This window comes from Scophthalmus maximus, chromosome 13 (assembly GCF_022379125.1).
Source record: "Scophthalmus maximus strain ysfricsl-2021 chromosome 13, ASM2237912v1, whole genome shotgun sequence".
Lineage (NCBI taxonomy): Eukaryota > Metazoa > Chordata > Actinopteri > Pleuronectiformes > Scophthalmidae > Scophthalmus > Scophthalmus maximus.
In genome coordinates, this window is record NC_061527.1 from 15,666,035 (window position 1) to 15,692,801 (window position 26,767).

Genomic DNA, 26,767 nt, shown 5'->3' on the forward strand with positions numbered 1-26,767 from the left:
AAATGTGCATCGATTCAGAAAACTTTGATCAGGTTGCACTCTCACACCTCAGTCTGAAAGATAAGTTCTAATATCCGAAAGAAAGACATTTTTAAAACTTTTTATGTCTCCACTCTGCGGATGACAATAAATTACAAATTACTCCAAGTTTGTAATATTAACAAATATTCACTCTTTCTGTGAAAGCTCGCCCACTTGAGTTTAGAAAAACACGTCCTCTTGGCAAGAGGCTTCACTCTTTGTGTCTTTATGTGTTAATATCATATGCTCTCTTTCATCAGTGTGTCTCTTATTTAAACAGATTCGGGGACATGATCTAGTCATTAACTCCCAATAGCCTGATTTTTGCATAGAAACCTCATCAGCAACTCAATAATAGTGACAAGCACTCTTTGCAGGTTTAGTGTAACCAAGACCGATGCATTTTGTTGGGAATCATAAATCGAATTCAGCTCCTTCAGGAGAAGCGTGCACAGCAAAACCCTAGAGAAAGAAAACACTTAATTAAATCGTGAATTCTCAGCTGCCCACTGCAAGTTTGGTACCTTGTCTGATCTCACCCCCTCTAGAATTTCTATCTTTGACACATTTTAGCAACTTTTATCTATAAGAAAGTTTTCAGCGTGCTCCTGTTCTCCCTCTTTGGACTTGCAGATTTTTTTAGTTTAATGCAACACCAATCTCTATCTGCACCAGAATCATACTGACAGACCTCATCTTGTTTTTTTGTTAGTGCTTCTTTTACATGTGAGGAGAAAGAACATGTGACAGATCCTGTGGGTGTCTGTTTGTTTCTGTTACAGTGCATTCTGAAAGTATCCAGATGCCTTAACTTTTTTTTAACATTTTATTTTAAATTGACTGTAACTGTATTGGGCTTTCCTTCTCACCACCTAAAGGACCCACAGACAATGAGAAATGAGATTATTTGATCAATCTGGAAACCAAACATGACCTAGAACTGGTTCTCCCAGTTGAAGTTCTTCCGTACAAGGCCCTCTTTCCCATGATTTCTCTGTTTGGTTAGGCAGCCAGCTCTTGCTTCTTCCATTTTACAGTTACGGAGCACACTGATCTCTTGGAAACCGTCTACACTGCAGTTTTTTTTCTGTAGTGTTTCCTAGATCTGTGCCTTGACACAATCCTGTGTGATCACTGCAGGCAGATTGTTTCCATAGACAATGGGCGGCACCTGAATACTTTCCAGATGCATTGTATATGAAGGTTAAGTAAATAAAGCGTAGTAGATGAGGCCTGATCTAGATTGCTGAATTAATATTTGCCCGCCAGTGTTTATCTTGTGTGCTGATGAATGATGTAGTGTCAAAAAAAAAGGAAAGACAGTTGTGAGATCACCTCCTCCTCCTCCTTGGCAAAACAAAGAAGAGTGCCAGTCAGTTGATATTAGACCAGATGTTATTTTAATCCTGGCTGAGAGCTCGTACAGATGCACGACAATGACGATGATGACGATGCTGATGGAGGAGGTGGAGGTGAGGCCACACCCTCAAACAGGATCAACCAGAAACAAACCCTCTCAAACCGCTCTGTATAACCAGGCTGAGTGCAGGAATGTGCCTGTGGGTTATCCATGATGACTCAACCACAGATCATCACATCAACCACAGATCATCACATTAAATATGATATTAACATGCAGCCATAGCAACAGTGCAGTTTGGTATCAGCTACAAACAAACTAACAAACAAATGCAGAGCCAGTAAGCCAGCACCAATCTGCTAAGAAATAATTGGCCTGTTTTCAGAAATGTAGTGTTTCATTCTCACGTTTAGTATTCAAGGTTTGTGGTGTGAATTACTCACTTTCATTTATTTAAAAAATCTTAACTTCATTGTGTGTGTGTCTGCGTGTGTTGTAAGGTCTCTTGGATCATCTTTCTTTTTTTGCATTAACACCTATTTTTTTGCTAACTTCAGCACATAACGCAGGAACTCACACTGCAGCATTTTTACAACTCTGCAAGGTTATGAAAATGCCTTTGTATGAATTTATCATACACTCAGTGAGAGATTTGAGTGCGATTGTATAGATAACGTTTCATAGCAAAGTTTATTTGATCCCAAATAATCCATACGTGTAGTTTTGTGTAAGAAATGTCTTCTTTTTCTAGTACTTCCTATAACGACACCCTGATCCTGTATATTACTGTTTCCATTTGCAGAAAACTTGCCAAACTTTTGCATCACTGCCAGTGCAGACATTTAACCTCTAGAGAGCTTCATTATTTTGATCAAACCACTTAATGTCCACTTACTAGCAATGGCACAACTTTCCACTACATCTCATGGTCTTTCTTGGTGGTTGAAGTTTGCTGTTAGTTTATCATCTCTTGGATGGTTTTTACATTGCTATCTACATCTAGCTATTTAGATGTAGATAGCTAATTGTAGCCAGATTTGGAAAATCTGGAAAAACAACCCCTAACTGGTGGTTTATTCTATTTCTAACCCAGCGTGTCTCTTCCTCTGCCTGTAGTGGCCTTCTGAGTCTGCTGCCGCTCCAGAGAAGGACGTCCCGCCTGCAGGCTCCCAGTTTGTCGGCGTGGCAGCAGTGCTGGTGGCTTGCTGCTCCAGCGGCTTCGCCGGCGTCTACTTTGAAAAGATCCTGAAGGAGAGCAAACAGAGTGTCTGGGTCCGCAACATCCAGTTAGGTCCGTATCCATCACACAGTCAAATCAGTCAAATGTTGAGATTGTTTAGCTCTGAACAGTATAGCCAGGTATTGGTATGTGTAAAATGTAAGTCAATATACTGAAGAGTATAGGGGGATGTTAAAGCGCTGAAGACAGCACTATAAAATATTCTCCACAACAGTTTTCATTTGATTAATGCACGTCCATTAGCGAGGACAGATTGAAACCAGCCCCAGCAGCATGTTTCTGGAGTGATCTCTCGTGTACAGTTTCCTTTCTTCTCTGCACAGAAATCCAGCTGGGCTTCTTTAATTTTTTCCTTTTTTCTTTTTTCTTTTCTTCTTTTTTTACCTCCAATACATTTCTGCTAAGATGAATGTTCCTGTCTGTTTTATTTTTACCCTGGAACGTGTGAGGCAAGTGTGAAGGCTCCTGCGATTCCTGGTGTGAGCGCGGAGCTTTTACACCTGCATTAAGGTTTTACTCCGCAGCAGAAGATTGTCCGAGTAATCTCGAGAATAATCTCCAGAACATTCTGTGGCGCTGGGTAGAGCAGCAGCAGGAGGCAGGACATGAAGATTATTAGACTGCAGAAAGCTGTGGTTTTGCTCTCAGTCACCACCGTGCCCACTCGCTTGCTTCTCCGGAGATTTTCCTGCCGTATTCTCACGTGGGCTCACTCAGACGTTTTTAACGGAAATGGCAACACAAGTCCTGTAAAATGTCCAGAGCAACATTTGCGTCGTCACATTCAGCCCCCAAATGTCAGCAAACTGTCCGGACTTGAGTGCACGTCTTAAAGCAGATTTAGTTGAAGCCTTATTAGAGATATTGGGGGGGAAAGCTAAGTAGTTGAAGTACATGCTGCTGTGGAACAGAAAAAGAAAACCATGACTGACTGACCTTCAGCTCACTCATTAACCTGCTGTACCCGTGTGTTTCCAGGGATGTTTGGCCTGGTTTTTGGCCTTTTTGGGATGCTGGCCTACGATGGGGAGAGGGTGCAGGAGTCGGGAATGTTCCAGGGCTACAACACGGTCACTTGGACTGTTGTAGCGCTGCAGGTAACGCTCACTCCACCGACAGCGAATCCCACCCAAACTTCCACATATGTTATCAAGCCTCTGCAGTAACAGACTCCCTGTCAGCTTGCGCGGGTCATGCCTTTGTCCATCTGTGTCTGTGTGTTTGTTGTTTCTCCAGGCGCTAGGCGGTCTGGTCATAGCAGCGGTCATCAAGTATGCAGACAACATCCTCAAGGGCTTTGCTACATCGCTCTCCATCATCCTGTCAACTCTCATATCGTACTTCTGGCTGCAGGACTTTGACCCCACTGGGTAGACGAAACAGTCATTCTGTCTCCTTTATATATATATCTTAAAATGCCTGTTTTTCTTTCCCATAATCACAAATTCCTGATCGAGACGTCTGCTCTTGTCCACAGCGTGTTCTTCATGGGGGCAATTTTGGTCATCGCGGCCACTTTCCTGTACGGCTATGAAGGCAAGCCACCCAGCAACCCCAGCAGGGCGTAGGACATTCACGGCTGACACTGCTGCAGCAGCAGCAGCAGCAGCAGCAGCAGCAGCAGCAGCAGCAGCAGCAGGAGGTCCTGCTGAAGCGTGAAGACGAGGAGGGGAAAGGAGGACATGGATAAAAAGAGGGGAAAGGTCTTTATCATATATTTGTGATCGCAAGGGGGAGGAGCAGAGCGAGGAGGTAAGCAGGCTGGGAAAAGTAAAAAGGGACATAAAAATAAAAAAAAAAGCAAGCACAACGCTGAGACAGGCCTCAAACACCAAAAGTGCCTCAGCTGGGAAGAGTAACCAGTAAGAGGAGGAAACTGGTGAAACAGGATTGTACACTTTTCGTTCTTTCCTATAATTGCCACTGTAGAGATAAATCCTGATACACCTCCAGAGCTAAAGAGATATTCTCAAAAGGGCCGACTGATTGTGTTCATCAAGACCCTTGGACTGCCCAGTCGCTGTTGCACCCAAACAATGGGAGAGTTAGGAGGAAGACAGGAGTTTCCAAATCTACTTCAATACCATATTTCCTTCTTTTTTTTGGATGTAGTGTGATTTTAACCCAAACTGTTGGCTTGTTTGTCTCTGAAAGCAGATTTAGGGATTTATTTTATTTTTTACCCTGAAATGATCCTTCCCAGCCACTGCTTTCTCCGAAGCTGTGTGCTGCACTGCAACAATCTCAGTCGACAGTTACGTGGTTCAGGTCGCAAATGGTCACGGTTGCTGGTTGGAGCCGTGGTGGATCTCACACTCTGCTCACAAAGGAGGATTTGTTTCCATCTGTCCATCTTGGGGCAAAAACTGATCAATCTTACGAAAGCCTCCAGATAATGTGAATGATGGTTCTCGTATTGCCCTTTGTTCAGCTATTTTTGGAAACCATTTCTGTTGCCAGGCAACATATAGTCACAGCGTGGCGTCATTGATAACATATACAGATCACTGTAGGTCGTCTGTAATCTGGGTGTGTGAATGAATTAATGGGACTCTTCGGAATTGCTGTTCGGGGTGGTGACGGGAGGATTATGTAATGACTTTTTTTTAAGTGATTTTTGACATTTTGATTATGTGGTAGTTTTGTACAAATCTTGAGATGAGGTTAATCTTAGGTGTAAATAATGGCACCAATCCAATAGTAACTTATAAATCTAAATGAATTGTCTGTTTAACTTATTCATTCAATAATCAAGCATAAGTTTACATGACTTTTCAAAGCCACTGATTATCAACATCCTGCTCCTTGTGTCCATTGCTTGTGTAACAATATATTTCTATAGAATCAGTTCAAAAGTAATCTAAACACGAATGTGGCCCAGGTAAGTCTGATCCGACTGAACTGTTGACCAAGGTCACCTGGGACTGAGTCTTTTTGTTTTTTTGGCGGGGTAAAACAGTTATAATTAATAACTTAATTGTTCTAATTACTGATATATGAATCTTTTATAAAAGACAAAAAGTTTTACGTTAACTTTGAATATATTATTGTGTTTTCTTCCATCATGTTTTCTACCGTACAACCCACACATTAACATCTCACACGGAGGCAACAAGGCACCAAAGCGAACATTTATCATCGTCTTGGTAGCATTTCATTTCCCTTGTTAGAACTGCAGACTACAGGACATTCAATAAATTCACACTGACATATTTGGCATTTGTTTTAATGAGTTTTAAAAACACTGCATGCAAAAGCCAGACAGTCTGAGAGAAAGGACCGCACCGCGGCAGTTTCCTGTTCTTCGTGTTATGACACGGTAAACCACCGTTACCCAGTAGCAACCGCCGCATTAGACTACCGTCAATCAGCAGAACAAGTAGGAATCAATGAGTCGAGCTCCTCATGAAGGGCCGTGTACCGCTCCACCCGAGTCCTCAGGCACATCTGTTACTGTAAGAAGACACTTGAGGCCCTGGTACACACTTCTTTGTCAAGTACAAATGTATTTTCTGTAACACTCTGCTCTAATCGGGGCAATTTGTAGGGGAGGGGAAGAAGTTTCTGTTTTGTTTTCATCCTATATAAGTCTAAATTTCTCTCAAATAAAATCAGAAGCCAGTACCTTCTTGGTTTCTCCTTCCTAAAGGTGCCGCTGTAGATGTGTTTCCCCCGATTGTCAGCGTGGGCTCCCAGATGCCGTTTGCCTCACAGACTGCTCCTGTGTCACGGCTACAATAGGCCTGTTGTTGAACTGTCCACCGTCCATGATGGGTGTGTTGCAGGGCTCGCAGTGCAGAGGCAGAACAGTCCTTCCTATGATCATGGCTCCAGTGTCGTTTCCAGATGAAGTGCGTGCGTGAAGGCCTGCTTGGTTTTGCACTAACAGTAATGAGCAGCAGGGGTAAAATAACGTGGTAACATCCTCCTCCTCCTCTCTTCATCTCTGTCTCTTTCAGACCAGCTCAGCGCGGCCTGTCTGTGTACGAACATTAAACACAAGCACGTAAACTTTTTTTGCAAAACAGTCAGCAACATTTACTCTTAGATTCGGCGCCATTGCGACGTGTTCGTGTTCTGTAAGCTGCACTCTGGTTTTTATTTTCAGTCAAGAATTGGCATTAAAAACATATTTTATAAAAAGACCATATTAGTACAAGTGTAAACTACATACTGCACCAATTTTTAAAGGGTCAGTTCAGTCAAAAAGAAGAAAAACATTCTCCTTTACTTCTAGCTGTGTGCAGCGATGTTTGAAGATGGTTTGGGTTTTATTTTGGCAGGTGTAGAAACATCGGTGAGATTTCTGTCGTCACTCTAATACATTAAAGGTGACGGGAAAGCTTCACTTAGATTACTTTTTAAAAAATCTGTGTCTTTCCAGAAACGGCATATAAATCCAGATTATTTCTTAATACTTATGGAGCTGCTGATAACAAAGTCTGTGGATTATGTTTCTGGAAAAATATGTTGCTGTTGGTTTTGTTGTCTTGCACCTTGTAGGCTGTCACCTGGTTGGATGGTCCACCACTTTGGTCCAGACTGAAAGATGTCAACAACTATTGCATTGGTTGGCCATGAAATTTAGCATTAAACATTCACGGTCCCCGGAGGATGAATCCTAATGACCCTCTGATTTTTGAACTAATGAACTTTATTTGTTCATTACTTTACAACCGAATACCTGCAATTGAAATGACATTCATCAGATGCACTAAACGTCTAGTGTGAACTAGCTTTTGTTTGCATGTTAAAACCAGACAATGGGTGTCACTGCTAAACATCAGCATGTAAGCGTTGTCAATTTGAGCAGGTTAGCATGCAAACATAAGCATTCAGCTCAAAGCTCTGCCACTTCCACATTCTTAACCTCCACGTTAACCCCCCCCCCCCCCCCCCAAAATCTGTGATCACTAAAGACGTTTCTTTGACCTCCATTGTATTGTTTGGAAGGCAGAATCTCACAGAAAGATTCAGTATTTTAATTTTTTTTTACAAATTGAATGAAAAACGTGAAATCTGGTTTCAACCTTCATCAACACAGGCGATCACTGGTTTTCAAAACGTCCAGTGGAGAGTTTCTGCAGCTTGGATGAACCGGCCCTTTGCGATTGGGAGAATTTTTAAAAAGACATTTGCACAGATTTGAGTGTTTGAATGCTTCTCTCATACAGTTTGATTTCTTTAAGCTCCAGCCCCCCAGCCAAGCCTGATAATGGATGAGCAGTGTGGGGTTTTATTCTTAAATCCCAGAAATCTGCATGGCCAGATAAAGGGCAGAGTTAACCGAGAGACTGTATTTTTGTGATTATTGGCGAAGCAATCCTTTAAGTGTAATTACAGTTCTCTTTCAGCACAATCTCTGTTCTTCCAACAACAAAAACAGACATTGAATATTCATTTTGACATTTGAAATAAGGTAACCTCACAAATCTGATTGGATGGGCCATGGGGAAAGTGAAATCTGGTTTCTGCTGTCGTCAACACAGGCATCACTGGCTTTCAGAAGGCAGGGAGGATGAGCTCTGCAGCGTGGATGAACTGGCCATTTGCGATTGGGGAAAAAAACTAAAACAAAGCATCCTGCTGCAGGGCTTCAGTTATGACTGTGTGTTTGTTTCACAAAATCCAAGGGGTGATTTCTACATTTTCCATGATGTGAAAAGCAAAATAGCTCTGAGGTTGCATGTGCCGTATGTTGACAATCTGTTTTTGAAATCATTTAAACATAACCACCCCCTCGTGAGTGTGTGAGGCAGTCTGGTGTGACAAAGCAGCAAGCCTGGACCTGACCCTGGGGCTCCATTATAGAAAAAACACACAACCACACACACACACACACACACACACACACACGGCTGCACACCCACACTCGCATCATGCCTGAAAGTAAATCACCCAGTATCATTCCAGTTGATCGGTAATCTATGTCTGTTATAACCCCACAGCAGTGCTGTCCTCCGTGGACCCTGGTTACAAATAAACACCTTTAACTTGGTTCCTCTCTTACACAGCACTTTACATTGCAGCACAGATCAGACCAGCATTATGTCGTCATTAAGGCCAAAGAACCTTTTTTTTTTTTTTTTTTTAAACACCACCTGCTTTGGGCTTGATTGTTTCTTTCTGGGCCAGAGTTGCTACAGTACAGGTTTGTGTTACATCCCAGCACAGGTGGCGGATTCTCAGAGTTACACAATGCTTCGCTCAGTTGTGCTGGGGCTGCAGTAAACGCCTGAACGCCCAACAGCTCAACAGCACCTGAAGTAGAGGCCGACATGTTTTCTGGATCGTCAAAGGCAGCGGTGGGGAATTAAGGCAGTTGTCCCCTCAAGATTTAACACTCAGAGGAATGCAACTCTCATTTGTGCCGTCGACGGTTCACACAAGTCGCAAACTGCTCATAGATCTTCATTTGTCTGGTTCTTTTATCTGTGCATCTGATTATCTCTAGCTGTTTCACTGTGGCCCACTGGGACATGATACGACAAACAGCCAATCAGACGCTCTCAACACTATTTGGGCGGTATGACGACAAGCGGAGGCCCTCTCCTGGGCCTCCACATCAGAACCTGGGCGTCGTTGGCATTGGGCCTCCCCATGGCGTTGGGAGGGATGGGCTCCATGCGGGTCAGCACCCGAGGCTGATCCTGATGGACCCGGCCCACCAGTCTGGCCCTGGAGCCCAGCGGCAGGGATGGGTCCACCGCGATATCGACCCTCATCCTCCACTTGATGGTGTGGAGCAGGATCTTTTCCCTGGACGTGGTGTTGAGCGCCACCAGCCAGGTGGTGAAGCTCTGGTCTCTTTTGATGTTTGTCAGTAAGGGTGTGTTGGATTCACTGACCGGCACAGCCCAGGTGACACTCGGGTAGAAATTGTCATTCATGCTGACAATGAAGCGGGACGGCTTGGAGGTGGGGCCCACTATGGTGACGGTCTCTGTTGTATTTCCGTACCAGGGGTAGCTCACGCCATCGGAGTCGCTGATGGCCCTGACCAGACCCTCTCGCAGCTGAGGCAGCTCCCAGCTCGACCTGGAGGGAGACGGAGAGTACGAGACGGGGATTAAAGAGGCTTCTGGGTGACATGTTCATCTGCAGTTGGACACATCCTGTTTGAGTAACAACTACAGCGTCCAGCTGAGTCCTCTTCTACATCACTGCAGCAAGGCAAGACGTTAAACTGGAGGTCGGCAGAAACAAGACTTTCTGCTACTGTTTTAAATTTATGACTCACGAATATTGAATGTAATGTAGATATTCACGAGTGTAATTGGACCTTAAAATAGCATTTTCTCACCGAATCATTATTGGGGAAATATTTCCACATAGTGCTGAAACTGGATTAATCAATTACTTGATCGACATGAAATAATTATCCGCTGAATTTTTGGCAATTCTGAAAAATATATATATTCGCAAAAGGACAATCTACCAGGCAAAAATGTCAAATATTCTGAGGTTTCTGTTTGTGGATTCGTGGTTGTTCTGATTTTCATCTCACTTGTTTTAAATTATAAAAGTATTTTTGAAAATATGCTGTTTAGCATATAAAGCGTCTCAGAGCATCAAGAAGCGTTAATGAAAGGAGTGTCAGTCAGAGGGATGGGGTTGGTCTGTCCTTGGTATTTGGATATTCCTACACCTCGCACACATATAGTATTCATGTGTGCGAGGTGTTAAGAGTTCAAACATGCCTGTTTGTATGAGGAAAATAAGACGATTTCATTAAGACTTTGAATTTTTTATCTAGACACCAGCTGGCAATGAGACTCCAACAGCCGCCTGCAAATGGCATCTAGTGGTGATATCAGCGGATTATCATCATCTCTTTGTTGTACCCAACAGTTTTTGTCATCCTGTGCCCCCCTCCATATTGTGTTGTGCTTTCATGGTCAATCTGATGACACCCCACCCTGTAAACCCCGTCCCCCCACCCCTACACCCACTCCCTAAACCCGGCAGGATTAAACACCCCCTCACACTGTATATGCCTTCCAGATAATACGTGTGTTGAGAGGGGGTGTGGGGGAGGACATGTCTCCGTGTGCATAATTTGAGTGCGAGAGTAGCAACTGTTGTTTAGCTCCTCTAATAGCAGCTTTCCTATTTAGGTGCCAAAGTCACAGGAACAGAATCTGTCAGTGGGCGTCTGAATGAAGGAGGCTGACGAGCACAGTTAACCTGCTGCGTGCACAAATGCTCCTCTGTGTGATGCACGGCCATGCTCGCGTTACTGTACGGGCGTGTACAAGCGATCGAACCCCTCACGCCGGCTGTTACATGTATCTGAGAGCACGTCATGGGGGTGTAATGAGGGCCCAGGTGAACTCACATGCCAACGTCTCCATAGGTGTTGTAGAACTCCATCTGGGTGCACGCCTGGATCCAACCCACCACCCAGGTCTCGTTGCGCGGAATGGGGGGCATCACGATCCGCGCTGAGGCCTTGAAGTAGGGCGTCTTGTACCGCAGCACTATCGGCGAGTTCTCCTCGATGACAGTGGGACAGTGGTCTATGGTGGCGGACAGGTCGTACACCACGATGTTCTCCCGCTTGATGCGTGACTTGTTGCAGGCTATGCTCTGGATGCAGCCCATGTCTGTGCAGGTGAAGGTGATGGTGAGGAGCAGCCAGGTGAGCCTGACGGGGACAGGGAAGCGCACGGCTGACTGGGACTCGAGCAATATCAACACGATGAGGCTGTGCATCAGATGACACTGTATGAGGCAAAGGTGGGTGCTACCACACAATAGGCCCCGAAACAGAATCACAATAAAGCTCCAGTGGGATCACAGGAGGAGGAGGGAGGACTGATGGGTCCAGTGAGAATGGGAGCCAGATTCAACCCCTCTGTGTTCGCTTGTACCCGCCCTGCTGATGTGTGGGCACATCCAGCACCTCCCGTGTCCCTGCTCTGGGGCTGACCCTGCGCTCTGACCTCTCTGGACAAATGTCCTGCAGGGATTAATACGGTATCATACAAATGTTTGACACTGTGTCCCACTCCCCAGGCATCCGATCCGTCCGCTCTCCTTCTTCTCGATCCCCTGCCCGTAACCTTTGATCCGCCTCTTCCTGCCGCGAGCTGTCATGTCACAAGAGGCGTCGGGGGACCGGGGGACACCGGGGCGCTGGCAGGGGGACCCGGCGGCCGGGCGGCGAGGCTCGTGGAGACGGCACTGCACATGAGACGCTGCTGCCTGTGGCCCGGGCTGCGGTGTCACGGTCCGTCATGCCTAGTCGACTCGACGGGAGGGGAACCAGGTGGAACGGACGGAACCCGCGAGTCCGAGCATCTGTGATGGTGAAAAACAGCTTCCTCCTGTGGAGTTGGACGACACGGGCGCGGGCTCTCCGCGATCAAAGCGAGGGAGACGACGAGCTGGAAACACCCCGAGGTAAACATCCGACATGAGCTGATGAAACAATGTCATCAGGGCTAAAAGAAAAAAAAAAGAAGAAATCACATAAATGGTGCCATAGTAACCGAGTAGGGCAGCGTGTGCCGAGCGGCATCCGCATCGGATGAGAGCTGCATGGCTGTGAGTCGCTGTTCAGTCCGCCTGGTGCTGAAGCTGCTGAGCGGACCAATGAGCGGCAGGGGGCGTAGGAGAGCCCGCGTCTGCACAGTGTACTTCTTCCATGTTGGAGCTAATACTTCGTAATCAAATGAACACACACACGGAGCAGATGAGGCCATAATGAATGGGGGAGGTACGGTTGTGGTTTTTCTTTTTAAATAAAACACAACAGGGAGCTCGTTTTGGTCACATCCCAGAGATGATTTCTGAAGTGACTTAGTCCACATGTTGTGTTCCAAAGATACAACTTCAGAGTCCGTCAGTGCTAGACATTTTAACAATACACCACATGTCATTAAATATAAGAGATTGTGTAGGAGAGTATTTGATTGGTTACTGGCCGTCAGCTGCCAGCAGTGTGCTGACACTTTTCAAAATAAAAGTAGCACCAACTTCACGATGAGGATAGATAGATAGATAGATAGATAGATAGATAGATAGATGTTTTTTATTGAAATATAAATCAATATGAGGGAGTCCAGTTTCACTACAGATAATTTCTAAAACACACATTTACTATCATTATGGCACACATATGGGCATACCACATGAGTAAATAAATTATTTGATTTAATTATAATTATTTATTTTAGATGCAGCCGATTGTTTTTCTTTTTTTTTGCAAAGCTAAATTTCACATAGTAAGAACAAAACCCTACAAGCTTGTTTGCAAGGTTTGGTTTGAAGGCTAATTGTTAATTCCGACACAAATCCTGGGGCCACCAGACCCCCAGGAGCCCCAGGCTATATCACTGGTTTGTTTCAGTATTTATGAGTATATGCTATATAAGTACATAATCAACTGACATAAGGGCCTTTTGAGCGCATATTATGCTAGTTTGTACATATTCCTAATCTGACCTGTATTTTATCAAATGACCGCACACACAGCAGACCTGTCACCTTGATCTCACCATGGTTGGACCATATTCTCATTTTGTCTTGGCTGTGAATCAACTCAAGTTGCTTTGTGTGACTGGACTGGATCGTGTCACTGCTGCAAGAAGAGCTGTGGATTACATTCAGCATCATCGCGCAGAGAAAATGTTAATATTATGTGATCTATAATCCAGCATTAAATCTGCAAGTATCTAGGATATTTGGTGTCAGACAAACCCGTCTTCCTCTCGCCGGTGTGGGCTGCTGCTACTGCTGAAGTCATGCTGTTGTGTGAAATCGTTATTTTATGACAAACTTTTATTTCGAAGTTCACTCCTGCACGTTGTGCTCTACGTCACTTCCGGGTGCGCGGACGCTCAGACTGCTGATTCACATCACACGCGGAAAGCGATGAGTTGTACGTGAAGAAACATAAACATGACACTGATATAGACTCCGTCAACTCAACTGCAGCGTTTCCCGACAGGTGATCATGGTGAGTGTTTGACGTTTTGTTCACTTCACATGTGCTAAAGTAGAGAGTATGTTTAACCGGAAGCTAAGCTAAGCTAGGCTAAGATCATGGTCACTTGGCTGCTTGTTACTGATTTGCCTCCAACTTTAAACATTGTTGTGAAATAAAAGAGGCATAGACACATTTACTTTTTATTTACACTAGCGAAACTGTTATACAGTTTTAGACCAGTTTCAATTAAAAAGAAAGAAAAACTTCTCACTCTTGATGACTCAAATCCAAATATCTAGATTATAATAGAAATACATCTGTTCGACTGTGAACAGAAGATGTTTTATACTTCTACCTGACAATAAGTGGGATTCCTCTCAGCTAAAATAAAAAAGGGATCCCTCTCCACTTGTTCTTTGTTTGGCACCGTTCTTTAATGTGACTTCCTCTGTGCAGGTCCCTACAGACTTTAAAGACCTAATCCAGAGGTTTTATCTTCTTCAGTCTGAGCGGGTGGAGACCTATCGTCTCTTTGAAGAGTAAGTTTGGATCTAGAAATGATGTGATGCTGTCAAGTGACTGCACACAAATGGCACAAGGGATGTCTTTTCTTGATTAAAAAAAAGAGAAAAGAAAAAAGCCAACAAGCAGAGACATCTGAATTGTATTCCTCATGGGTTTCCTCTCTCTGTTTTGTTTTCGTCTTGGCCGATGACTGCCTGCCAGAGGACACGAGGCCTACTTGAGGACGGGGCCCCATTACGACTTCGACCACTACAGGCAGCTGGTGCATGAGATAACGCTGGCCTTCTGCGGCATCTCCGAGGAAGTGCTGCAGATCAAGGGGAGGCTGCACGGTGACTTTGACAGGCCAGAGCTCTGCGAGCACATTGAGAAGCTGCAGAGCAAAGAGAAGCAGAAACTTGAACTGGTGAGAAAACGCTCTTTGTGTCTGACTCGTTCATAAATCAGGCTCAAAAGCTGACAGAGAGAGACCAGAGAACAAGGAACACCGGGACAACATACATGTGCAGTATTGCTTTGGTTTAACACTACATGGCCCGTGTTGGGGTGGACTGAATATTCCCTGATCTGACACCTTTATGGCGAAGGTGTGACGGTAATACAACCAGCAGAACAGTCCTATTCAATGTAAATAATAAACATAAACAATAAGCAACTCTACTGGAACAGCAATTCATTTATTTAGATATTCAGTTCTAAATTATTTTAGTATTATTGTACTGTATAAAGCAATATGGTTAAAAGCAAAATGGTTATAAAGAAATATGATCATTTATCTGTAAGGCCTATATTTATTTCCATTTGTCGCAAACATCCTCATTACCTCCCATGACTAATGTGTCTTTTAAACCAATGTTATGTGATGTAGTTCAGGAGTTCACAGTTAGTGTTTGTTGAATGTTTGATACAGTTACTCTGTTCAAACACCGGGAGGCAGAGTTTTTCCTGCAGAACATTTCATCAAGATAAAAAGACTAAATCAATTTCATAGTGTGAAATTTGTCTTGTGCTCTTTATGCCCACAAGGTTCTAAAGACATCTTAACCACCTTACTCATTTAGAAAATCTTCTAAGGTGTGAATAAATAGCATAGTAAGGTCATAACATTACCTAGACACACTAAAAAGAAAAACAGAAAATGGTGTCTAGTGCTTAAGGGTCCGGGTTCTCTCGATCGGTCACAAACGAGTGGGACCTTTTAATAATGAGCAGGTGGACATTAAGGTAATTCATCTTCTTAAAACATAGATGCTGTAATGTATTAAATGCTTAACTGTAATCTAAAAATATAGAAAGCAGCTTTCTGTCATATTATGGAGTCAGATACTGTTTTTATGTAAATGTAAAAAAGTATCCCAAGGCAAACTGTGCATGATTCTTCTGATTGTAAATATTAGTCTGTGTTGGTTGAACTCCTTTCACAGTTATTCTGTTTCAAGTGTGTGAAAACCTGCCTGTAATGCTCATCACGGCAACATAGACGGTTATACTGGTGTTAAAAGGTTAACAGCTTCGGTGGTTCCCCACATTCTTGAACAGTCCGCGTCTCATACATCTGGTGTTGATGTGTAACACTTTTGTGTAAAGTTTAACACCCCTTTACAACAGTAACTCAACCTCCTTCCTGCAAATGACGCTATAAGGCTTCTATTATCTCAGAGTCCATCCTCTGTCTCCGCTCCGTCCTCCGCTGATGAATGGTTTGCATAAATCTTTTCTGATGTGCCCTCTCAACAGACAGCCAAGCTGCAGCTGGCCAGGCAGCGGGCCCAGGATCACCCGGAGGACGAAGGCTGTCAAGAAGAGATTCAAGAGATCAAGCACGAGTAAGAGCAGCTATTGCCACCAACTGCGTTTACGGTGTTGGCTCCCCACTGACCCATTCATTCACTCACTTTCAACCTGCCGTCAGCTGTACAACTGCTCATGTGCATCCCGTCTCTCTCTAATTTAACAGCCTGTCCTTTTGTCACCACTCTCATTTGATTTCAATGGAAAATAAACGGTCATAGATGAAAACAAATTACTAATTAAACACTGGTTTCCAAATAAATGTGCCTTTGTGTTCTCCCCTGTTTCCAGAATCATCAAGAACAAAGAGGCTCTGAGTGAGATCATGCAGGACTTTAAGTATGACTCAGAGGAGTTTGATTGACAGGTGAGTCCCCGGGGGCCCACGGCCGCCCTCTCACATCACCAGACATCCAAGCTGACGGGTCAACTCGGCCCTGCTGCAACTTCCATCTCGTTCTCCTCAGCTGCAATTATCGATCCCCCTCTGGCTCCACCCTGCTCGCTGCTGCAGTCTTATTCCACCAAGGGGGCTTTTCACAATCTGGCTCTGTGTGTGTTTCTGTCAGAGGTCATGTGTTTGTGTTAATGCATGCCTGAGCAAAAAAAAAAAAAAATGCTGAAGTTGCAATGAAATCGATAAAGTGTAAATACTGAAAAAAGTCGAATAACACTTAAAAGCTCATCCATCTTTGTTTACTTGATACATTATATTTTTGAATTAAAAAAACAAACTTAACAAGATATTTTTTGTTCTTTGCTTTTCTTTTATACAAATGTCATACACAGTATAGAATTTAGTAAAATTCCATTGCTTAAATATACATTTATACAAAATATATAGCATGAAAATGTCTGCTCAGATACACAATGGTATGCACACTGCAGATAATAGGGCCTTAGTTTACTGGGTTTCATAATTGATCACTGGAATACGCAAATTAAAAAGATTCTAAATTGATCTACTATATGGTGTGTTTGTTAATACCTGCTTTACATAAATATACTTAACATTTTTCAAACCTGCAAACATATATACCCCTACGTGGTACTTGGTATACATTCCTTCATGTTACTGTTACATATACATCATATATTTTTTTGAGTAATGTTTTTGTGACCATTTGACTTAAAAGAAAAAACATTTGAGACTTGCTTAACATACATTAATTCAACAAAAAGTCTAAACTATGACCATATCTTCTTTTTCCTGTAGAATAAAAGTGCAGTTAACTGAGGGTCTAAACGCTGGTGTTTGTACAAAGACAGGTTTGGCCAGCGGAAATGGTGGAAAAAGGCTGCATTGTCTCACTTCAGTTATCTTCCACCCGGGCCCTTTAAACTCGCGGCTTGATGACCAAACACTGCAGCATCCCTCAGCCGGGGCGGTGGACCTCTCCCACAGCCGGGACGCTAGAGGCCAGTTATCTGTCGGTGTTTCCTGAGGCTGTTGTTGTATTAAACACCAGTTGTGCTGAGCGGCAGTGCTATGAATTATCATCGTGTAGAATCTGAAAAGACAAAAACAATTCAATGGGAAAACCATGTTGTTTATGATGATCAGGATAATTGCTCTGCCTGGCCTCCACTTTTTCCCCATTTTTTGTTTACATCATCTCTTTCTTATTCTCGGTGCTTATGTCCCGGGCTACCGTTCTCTCAGGGTAATCAATGGGAACCTGTCAGACTCTGAGAACAAAGACATTATTCAGCCAACAGCAGAAAAAAAACAGGGACTGCTGAGCTAATTGAGTCAGGTAGAGCGAAGGTTTCTGGAAGTTCAAGGACTGAGCAGCAGAGGATGTGGCTGAAGGGTCTGAACTCTTCACAGAGTCACACAAACACACAGAGGATGGCGGGGCTCTGCGTGCCATTTGGCCCGAGTTATTTTTTTGTGAAAGGGGGTTCTTCGTGCCAAGAGAGAACAAAACACAAACAGAACACACGGCAGTGGGCTGTTAATTACATTTGCATGTTCATTCCGCTTTGTTGTGGTAATCCAGCTGAAGATCAGAAGTCTACGTCGTTAGAATATGTAATAAAATCAGGGTCTGTGACTGCGAGCACATCCACTTTTAATGCTCCCATTTCTGGGCCAGTAAAGTCAAAACCACACGTTTTACCTGATCATAAAGCACGAACTGAAACCTCACAGAGCCAGTTAAAGAGAAATCAGTGCTGCTTGTGTTTGTAAAGAAATGCTGACCACATGGCATGACAAGGACTGGGTCGGAAATTCAGTTGAGGACGTCAGGGCAGCAGTGGATGTTAAGTGTATGTGTTGTTGTTTTTTAGGAGAGAAGCTCAGCTGAGTTAACGAAAATAGAGATTCTGCTTACCTACCTGGTTGCGCGTTCTGTGCGATTTCTGCAGCCACACTCGCCACTGATCGTACAGTTTGATTGACATGCCGCTGCAGCCATATGCATGCTTGCGGACCCAGCCGAAGAACTGCTTGAGTTCCCGCCGCAGGGTGGAGTTGTGCTCACTGGGCTTGGACTCACAAGAGCCGCTCTGCAGGCGCTCTGGGAGCAGAGAGGACGGAGGGAGGGAGGGAGGTGCAGAGGAGGAGGGGGTGAGACAAAAGAAAGAGGGCAAAGGAAGGAAGAGGTGAGAGAGGAGGAGGAGGAGAGAACAGCATCAAGGTTATAGTTAGGACAAGTTGAAGGTGGTATGTGGACTATGCACAGCCTGCTTAACAGCTAATGTATCTTTACTGATGGCGACTGACATGTATTCAATTAGTCAACATTTTCTACCACAAGATTTAAAAAAATATCTATATATATAATTCAACTGAAAAGCCATTACAAAGAACAATCAATTGAACAAATGTATTCTTTGTTGAAATGCAAGTAATTGAAAAGTTTCCCTTTTAATAAATTTGTCTATGTGATTGTTGTTTGACATCTTTTAATCGTCACAGCTTTTCTTTTTAGTTTTATCTACACATGAACCCAGGCCCCTCTGGAAAGCAGGTAAATAACATATTTAAATTTTTTTCCTGCTCTGTTAACAGTGTGGCTCCGTCTATTTGTCATTTCATCCAAGCTGGGTTATTTATTACATCTACGGGATGGATTGCCATTCAATGTTGTTCACACGTTCATCTCCCCCAGATCAGATAAATGGTTGTGAAATTATTGATCTCTTGACTTCTCATTCAGTGCCACGTTTACACATTCACACACTTACTGTAGAAGGTCATTCCCATCAGCCTCGCCTGCACTTTGTGTTTGGTGCTATTTAGCGAATGGTAGCATGCTTACATGTTAAACTAAGATGGTTGGTGATTCAAAAGCAGATTTTGTATGAATTTGTATATTATGGATTTGGGAAATGGGATAAACAAAACATACATGCTGCTTAACAGCATAAGACTCGTTTTCTTATTTTGATAATCCAATAACTGTTTAGCTCATATAATGTATGAATATATAGGTGGGAATGATATTTTCTTTCAGAAATAAAACTGGTTTTCAACACAACATGAACACGAATGACTTCCTCAGGATCAAATGTGCGTGTCTCTGACTACCAACGCTTTGAGGAGAGTTCCCAAGTGAACAAGTTCACGAGGATTCATGTTGTTTAATTTCCCGAAACAGTGGGCATCGGTTTCATATATGGTCAGACATGGTTTCTCAGTTTGATGTACCACACTGGTATTTCTGTGGAGGCCAGCTCCTGAAAGCCATAAGTCTGCCACAATCATTTCTTTATGGCAAACAACAGAGCCCGATAACAACTTCCTCCCTCTGGAGAGTAAATACCACATAACCTATGTAACTCATTATCTGCTCCTCCTGCTCACAAACCTGCTTCCACTCAAGCTTTATAGGCCCTGTGTGCGTGTACGCCGCGAACACACAACCAGCTTTTTAACTTGATCAATCTCTGGAGCCAACAACTAAAATCTATCAAACGTCCCCCTGGCTCTTTGCAGTTTCTTCTCATCCTTCGCTGGGAGATCTCTATCAAGGTATCGAGCCTGTTGATGTTTGGTTTGTCCCGGGTCACATGCGGTTTAGATCTATTTGTTCAGGATGTTGAATCAGGGATAAGGACATTGTTTTTCTGACTTAGATTGGCAGTGAAAGGTTGATTATTAGAAAGGAAAGAATGGTCAAGATTTGTGGGCATCACAGACATTTGGGAAGCATTTAAGAGCCATTTAAGCTGTGAGACAGCCAAGCAAACGTTTGGTTTTAAAGTTGGTGAACTGTGTCTGGGCTGTCCACAAAGCAACAGTACTAACTTAGTTCATACAGTCTTAAATGAAAAATCTCTGCTACTATTCGCATTGTCCTACAACCAAAAAGCCAAGTCCTGAATGATGAATTTTACTTGGAAAGGTTGAACATAAATTTTATTATTTCTTCTTTTTATTATTTCTACATCATATCCTCTATAAGGTACGTACCACTGGGAGTGGGAGTGGAGGCGGCAGTCGGGTGACTCCAGTTGCTCCAGATCCCGGCCTTCCTGGAGCCATAGATGCCCACTGGGTTGCACCTCACCTGGACAAAATAGACGGTTCCAGGCTGGAGGCCCGCCAGCCGACATGATGTCTGGTTACCAACATCATCCACCACCTGAGAGAGGCCACACGACGACAAAGTGGATGAAAAAAACAATACTATTGGACCTGAACAGAGGTATTTGCTGCATCATTTCACCTCAGATTTTTATTGGTTTAAATATATAATCACTTTTTGTAATGTTGTTTTACCATAGTATTTGATGTAAAGAGGCTTCGCTAGAGTCAGATTTGTCTCATAATGGCAAAGATGAAGATGCAGCAGGAGCAACTTCTACGTTAATCGTTCGTCTCATGTGTTAGGTTAGTTGTCACTTCGGTGTGAGAGTGTGTCTCAGCGTTTTGATAACCTTCCATTCAGTGCTGTCCTCCAGTCTGTAGCGGATCTGATACTTGGCCTGAAACAGGATGTCCCTGAGCTCAGGGGGACTGGCCCAGCGGACGGTAAGCTGGTCCTCGAGGTCTCCAACACGACCCACCTGCACGTTGGCGGGAGGGTCTGTAGTCACTGTAAAGACACACACAAATGTTATAGGCAAACATCCATACTACTTACCTTTGTTAGAGAAAGAAATTTTAAATAAGTAGCCTCCCATCAACAAAAATCAATTAGGCGGATAGAGTATATAATAATTGTTGAATAATATTTCGACCTAAACACTCCACCCCAGTCAGCGTAAGTTATTGTCTCCTAGAATTTTTATATTTTCAAATTTTTATAGTACCGTGAAGAAGCCAAAAAGAAAGTAGACTCCATAATTTAGGAACAGCACTTGTTGGAGTCAGGGGAATTTTCCAACCATGATAATATAAGTGTCTCATCATCTTTGGACAGTCTCCTACCATATATAGATAGGCTTCTGGCGTGCCATTAGAAAAATCTATGTTTGAAAAGGCACTTGACAGTCTCGTAGACTCACTGTCGGTCTCTGGTCCAGGTCAGTCTGTACTTCCTGTCTTCACTATTAAATAAAACATTCACCTACTACAAACAAATGAAGTGCTTTGAAGGAGAGAGAGAGAGATGTAGGTTACGATAAAAAAAGAAGGAACTGATTAAAAGTCTTGTAAAAAGTGTTTCCTGTTTGTAACCCTCCTTCACTGCTGGTGTGTGACGCTGTTTGTCAGCTGACGTTCTCCGTTTGTTCTAATGCATTCACCTCGAGGGGGAGGAGGAAAAAACCAGGGCCCCGAACAAATACTCTCCGAGCTTATTGATTCTGTTCAGGCAGCGCAATGCATCATGCACATGGCATCGCCCCTCATTCTCCTCTAACCCACTCTCAGTCTCCAAGTTATCTGTTCCTCAGTGAGCAGAGAGGATGAATGGGGGGGATGCTCAGTCACGGACAATACACACCGAGTTCAGAATGTGGCACTCACTGGAGGCCTGTTGCATTCAGGCTAAAGAAACAGTAAGGAATGGCTGCTAGTGCTCATACATCACAAATTACATTTGTCATTGAGAAAGCTGAGAAGCCATTTACCTGAGAGGCAACGGTAGTGTTTTTAACTTTTAAAAAACAAAAACTGTTTATCTTAGAGAGTTGCAGCTGGAACAGGATGGAGGGACAGAACCATGAAAACAAATCTTCAGATCTTCAGACGAAGAGGAAAGGAAAGAAAAGGAAAGCCTTGTGTTACTTAACCTCCAGGAGTTGAAATCAGGACGTGCAACTTCAGTCTCCAGACTCACCCACATCCAGGATGTCCAGGGTGGTGATGTCAGAGGTGGCAGAGCCCAGCTCGTTGGTGGCCTCCACCCAGATCTCGTACGGCGTGAAGAGGGCGAGGTTGCGGGGGATGTGGCAGGAGTAGCGCTGCTTACCTGAGCTGTAAGTGTCACACTCCTTCTCTCGACTGTACCACCTGGACAGAGACAGATTTTATTTTGGTCATAGCGTATGTTTTTCTTTGTCTGACATTTGTCTCTGAAAGGACACGGTGACTATTTTGAACCTACCTAGCACCTAGAAAAGCAACACACGGCGGCCTCTGAGTGTAGTGTGTGTTGATTAACTGTATGCGTCACGTACTCTGTATACGTTCATTGCTGGTCTACCTGAATGGTGTTGGACAAGTGGTCACCTTTGAGCTGCAGCAGGTCTGAGACGCTCACCTCAATTTGTACTTGAGGGTGTATTTGGTCCGGATGTGGGTTTCCCCCGGTCCCCCTGGGCTCCACTTGCAGCTCAAGTCCTTTGCGTTGCGGGACCAGCATGTTAAGTTGACTGGTTTTTCTGGAGGCACTGGTGGGGGGAAAAACACGACTTTTAAACTAACTCCACATGTTGAAATCGGGTACGGCAAAAGATAAAGAAAAGATAGAATATATGACTATTTCATTTTACAGGGACACTGTGTGACCTTGATAATGAAATAAGAAGATACAGAGAGAGAGACAGATTACAGCATGAGGCCAATTCCTCAGCCATTTATGCAAAGCATTCACTTCGTCAACCCAATGCGTTATAAAAGCAGATTAGTTATGCAATAGGTTTTAACGCATTACAGGCAGACAGATACAATTTAAAAAAAGACAGAATCAAAGATGAAAAGACAGTTTAGACCACACATCACCTATGTGTGTTGCTCATCCGTTCTTTAAAATACATAAATAATGAAGGAGCAAATGTTGTTTGTGAGATTTGCATAACTTTAATTATTGAATATAACCATTTGTGGGAATCTGGAAATATGTGTCTTCTACAATTTCCTATTTGAATTTTTTTAATAGATTTTTTTTCCTTTTCCACAGGGTAAAACCTTTTCTTAGTCCACACTATGAATTGAGAAACTTCAAGATTCAAAAGTTCCAGTCAGGTTTGATTTGAGGTTTTTGTCTTCAAAATGTGTACAGATTATTCTTTAAGCAATATTTATGATTGTGTGGCATTTTAAAATCATTTGTTTGATTTAAATCAGGTCTCACTTTGTTGTATGAATGTTTATCTAAAAGTTAAAATTGGTCACCTTTTAATTTCTAATTTTCTTAAATTGTAAACCATAAGCTTTGACGAAGGATGATGATATACCACCCAAGTTTATGAAATCAAAATCGGTGCACAGCAGTTTTATTTATGTTTATAGTTTCTTTCCCCAAGATTAAACTTTATTTTAAAATTTGCTAAATATAGTTTTTAAAAACACATTCAGTATTTATTATTTCATTTATTATATTATCACCTTCCTCAGCCCAATACAACTCAAATAAAAGCCTCAACTTACTGCCCACATAGAGACAAGAACCACCCAGGACGAGGCCGTCTGCCCCATGACACACCAGGTTGTCTCCAGACTTCTGCTGGGAACCGTTCAGGTGGTGAAGGGTGACGCTCAGCGTGTCGGGGGACACCATGTCGTAGGTGCTGCTGGACAGACGCATCCCGTTCATCGTCCAGTACAACTTGTTGGCGTGGAGGCCGAGCTCCGGGCTCAGAGTGCACGTGGCCATCAGGGTGGAACCGATGCGTAGGACTTGATCCTGAGGGTAGATCACCGCCACATCTGGGTGATGGACACACACACACACACGGGTCGATTATTTCTACAAATTATCAATTATTGCCCATCCCTAAGTTCCCAGGCCTAAACATGATGCCTTCAAATTCATTTTTAACAGTAAAAGATATTCAACTTAAATAGCATTTTTGCTACGTGAATTTTTAAAATTATTAAACATATATCAAAATCCTTTTAGGGTGTTTAATCTTAATCGACTGATTATTGAATTGGTTGTTGTAGCTCTAATTTGACTCTTTTTATTGTTATTTTCATCCATTTGCTACTGTTGCATTATGCGATTCGTGTCTGATGAAAGTCAAAGAGTAAAACATTATTTTTTATTCAAAAATATAGTGCTCCCAGTGTGCAGAAATCCTCTGCTATTTACATTATGCACATCATTTGGAATACACATACTATTAACAAATACTTAATTAATGTTAGGTTATTTTTCTACCAAAAAACACATTTCAAATTCAAATTTATGTTTTTGGCTCCTCGTCATCCCTTAACACCCATTTATTAGTCTCTCCTCAATAATCACATGTATGTGCAGTTTGATTTAAGAGTTGAACACAATGACTGCAGCAGCAGCAGCAGCCGCAGCAGCGCTGCACATATTTATGAGCCTGTAATGATGTGGATTTATGGATCTTCAGAAAGGTCACCCTGGTTTGTCAGTAAAACCCTTGAATGCTTTTCCATACCGTGACCCGCTCCAAATTTACCTTTATGATTGATGTCCATGAGAAACCCTCTGTGTGTGTGTGTGTGTGTGTGTGTTTTAATGTTACACAACTGGGCTCCCTCACAGAGATATGAGGGTCAGTGTGTAGAGTGTTATTAACCGTGCTGCTGGCGGGCGGCGGACAAGCTTTCTAACGTTTTATTAAAACAATGTACACTCACAGAACTTAATTTACTACTCATTCTAATTTTTTACCATCTTCACGTTTCTCTGCTCTATGTTTTTAGTCAATGTCTTTGTTTTTATGTTTGCACCATAGAGTAGCATTTTTTATTTCATTGTATGTACTTACAATGACAATTAAGTCAATTCTGGATTCTAACACATGCATGTGCCACTATGCTGTTTCTGTCCTCACTGGATTTCTTCTTATATGAAGAAAACGCACAGAGATGAAAACTGTATCTACGAGCGTAGATTGACCTTCGTCCCTCGGTGAGCAGGAGTCACTGTTAACATCACAGATAGGAAAAATACATGCCTAAGACCAGCATACATGTATTTGACGTGTTTTTTACCGACACACATGAAGAAACTTTACTTGCAGATGACTGGCTCTGCATGCCGGTGACTCTGAAGAGTTGTTTTTCTTTCTTGCATTTGCCTTCATGCAACAGAGCTGATGAACATTGTTTATCTCATCAGCACGTCTGATAGATACTGTTCTCACTCTAACTCTCCATTAGGCTCGCAATCACATCTAATAATTCCTCTCGTATTAAAATGTTGTCACTGCATGCAGATTCATTATAGTGGAAAATGCAAACAATTATAGGAGGGTTTAACGAGTTTCTTTTTCATCATTAGTTGGTCACAGACTGTGCAATCAAATTAAAAAAGTTTATAAAGGTGTTTCATAACTACAAAGTTTCCCAAATAAAAAAAGCAATAAGCCGTATGAAACAGTGGCTCGTTTAGACCACACCTATCCCTTTTGAAATGTTTCTTGTCTATTTATGTTTTATGCATCATCATGGTTAAGTTTCTTGATTTTTCCGATATTTCATTTTCTGGAGTAAATCTTGGAAGCCAAGTAGATGTTGTGGTCATAGTGTAACTCATATCATAGTTGTTCTGGATTGGGAGGTGTTTGCACCTGTGGGGAGGTGGAGATGAGTTCTCCTTTCAGCTGATGAAGTTAACTGATTAAAAACATGAACTCAGGTTTGGAGCCCCAAGAAAACAGTGCAGAGTGGGAGACACTGATCTGATCGCCAGGAAGACTTTCCTCCTCCAGTCTCCTGCCGTCTGAAGCGACAGGGACGAGGTAGATTACAGTTACAGTCTGTGCGTCTGTCGAGGTTTGGTACTCACGTGTCGAGGTGAACAACGCATGTGGGACGAGGAGGATGAGCAGACAGATGAAGGACAGCATGGTTCTCTCCGCTGGTGCGACTCTCCAGAGGACGCGAGGAAGAGGCAGAGATGTCAAGTTGAGGAGGAGAGACTGCAGTTCCTCGCTCCTTTCACATATCAAATGTGACTGAGTGACTCTCCAGTGAAACAGTCACAGACCAGTGAGACAGACAGACAGACTGGACACAAGGTTTTAACTCCAGAGCTGCTCCTGCTGCTGCTGTTGCTGCTTCACGTTGCTCCTCCCTTGTTTCCCCTCAGTCACAAGTCATTAGTGCTCCACAGCTTGTTCCCTCCCAGACACACACACACACACACTTCCACATTTAGTGGAAGGCTGCTTCAGGTGAGCTGGTGATCTCCCTAATAAAATTTAAAACGCCCAGACAAGACACTTGATATATTTAATATAATAATATTTAATATATATATGACAGTAACATATTATATAATATAACACTCTGATGAATGAGGTTTGTTTCGACCGGAGTTCAGTTTTGAGGTACATCAGTAATTCCATTTTATTATAAGAAGACATTTATTATAATACAAGATTTTGACTTAGATTTTGTACTTCGGAGCCACCGAAGTACATTTCGCGTACATTATATTAATTATATATTTTTCTTTCTTTCACTGCTCTTTTGATCTTCTTCCATTGTAAGAATATATTATGTCTTATCCATATTAAATCAAATATTGATAAAGTATAAACATTTTACACCTGGAATAATCTTTTTTTATTTTTT

General features: G+C 42.9%; 4 protein-coding genes across 6 annotated transcripts in view; 2 read left to right on the forward strand and 2 right to left on the reverse strand.

Annotated features, from left to right (window-relative positions):
* Positions 1 to 26,767, forward strand: part of slc35a3a (solute carrier family 35 member A3a) — a 28,827-nt gene that overhangs the window by 1,732 nt on the left and 328 nt on the right. The window contains exons 5-8 of one of the 2 annotated variants that reach the window (XR_007032006.1): positions 2,498 to 2,672; positions 3,600 to 3,718; positions 3,858 to 3,991; positions 4,099 to 4,256. Coding sequence is in view for 1 of the 2 variants with exons in the window: in XM_035647304.2 (XP_035503197.1) it covers positions 2,498 to 2,672; positions 3,600 to 3,718; positions 3,858 to 3,991; positions 4,099 to 4,189 (519 nt within the window). In the remaining variant the exon portion in view is untranslated. Of the gene's footprint in view, positions 1 to 2,497; positions 2,673 to 3,599; positions 3,719 to 3,857; positions 3,992 to 4,098; positions 5,655 to 26,767 lie in introns of those variants that run through there. The other variant, XM_035647304.2, reaches the window with a different exon arrangement.
* On the reverse strand, positions 7,588 to 12,185 carry fam78bb (family with sequence similarity 78 member Bb). The gene is made up of 2 exons (XM_035647305.2): positions 10,960 to 12,185; positions 7,588 to 9,659 (listed from the first exon to the last, which is right to left on the reverse strand). Exons 1-2 carry the CDS (start codon positions 11,334 to 11,336, stop codon positions 9,137 to 9,139), a joined length of 900 nt encoding a protein of 299 aa, XP_035503198.1. The 5' UTR covers positions 11,337 to 12,185; the 3' UTR covers positions 7,588 to 9,136.
* Positions 13,428 to 16,614, forward strand: rex1bd (required for excision 1-B domain containing). Its single transcript, XM_035647307.2, has 5 exons — positions 13,428 to 13,584; positions 14,011 to 14,093; positions 14,281 to 14,485; positions 15,817 to 15,905; positions 16,162 to 16,614. The coding sequence occupies exons 1-5, from the start codon at positions 13,582 to 13,584 to the stop codon at positions 16,232 to 16,234; spliced, it is 453 nt and encodes a 150-aa protein (XP_035503200.1). The 5' UTR covers positions 13,428 to 13,581; the 3' UTR covers positions 16,235 to 16,614.
* Positions 16,456 to 26,421, reverse strand: crlf1b (cytokine receptor-like factor 1b). 2 transcript variants are annotated; one of them, XM_035647302.2, is made up of 8 exons: positions 25,977 to 26,421; positions 23,639 to 23,917; positions 22,530 to 22,659; positions 22,107 to 22,279; positions 20,761 to 20,918; positions 20,294 to 20,465; positions 18,214 to 18,395; positions 16,456 to 17,381 (listed from the first exon to the last, which is right to left on the reverse strand). In XM_035647302.2, exons 1-8 carry the CDS (start codon positions 26,035 to 26,037, stop codon positions 17,358 to 17,360), a joined length of 1,179 nt encoding a protein of 392 aa, XP_035503195.1. In that variant the 5' UTR covers positions 26,038 to 26,421; the 3' UTR covers positions 16,456 to 17,357. The 2 variants fall into 2 exon arrangements, with proteins under 2 accessions (XP_035503195.1, XP_047192669.1); XM_047336713.1 differs by having other exon boundaries at positions 18,210 to 18,395.

Excerpts from the sequence above, each read along its gene's own strand:
- fam78bb (XM_035647305.2), bottom strand. The coding sequence starts at position 11,336 with ATGCACAGCCTCATCGTGTTGATATTGCTCGAGTCCCAGTCAGCCGTG. Across the intron at positions 9,660-10,959 it reads ACCTATGGAGACGTTGGCAT|GTCGAGCTGGGAGCTGCCTC; the intron begins GTGAGTTCACCT and ends GTCTCCCTCCAG.
- rex1bd (XM_035647307.2), top strand. Across the intron at positions 14,094-14,280 it reads ACCTATCGTCTCTTTGAAGA|AGGACACGAGGCCTACTTGA; the intron begins GTAAGTTTGGAT and ends ACTGCCTGCCAG. Across the intron at positions 14,486-15,816 it reads AGAAGCAGAAACTTGAACTG|ACAGCCAAGCTGCAGCTGGC; the intron begins GTGAGAAAACGC and ends CCCTCTCAACAG.
- crlf1b (XM_035647302.2), bottom strand. The coding sequence starts at position 26,037 with ATGCTGTCCTTCATCTGTCTGCTCATCCTCCTCGTCCCACATGCGTTG. Across the intron at positions 20,919-22,106 it reads CCTGGACATCCTGGATGTGG|TGACTACAGACCCTCCCGCC; the intron begins GTGAGTCTGGAG and ends GTGTCTTTACAG. Across the intron at positions 17,382-18,213 it reads CGCACAGAACGCGCAACCAG|ATTCTACACGATGATAATTC; the intron begins GTAGGTAAGCAG and ends TTGTCTTTTCAG.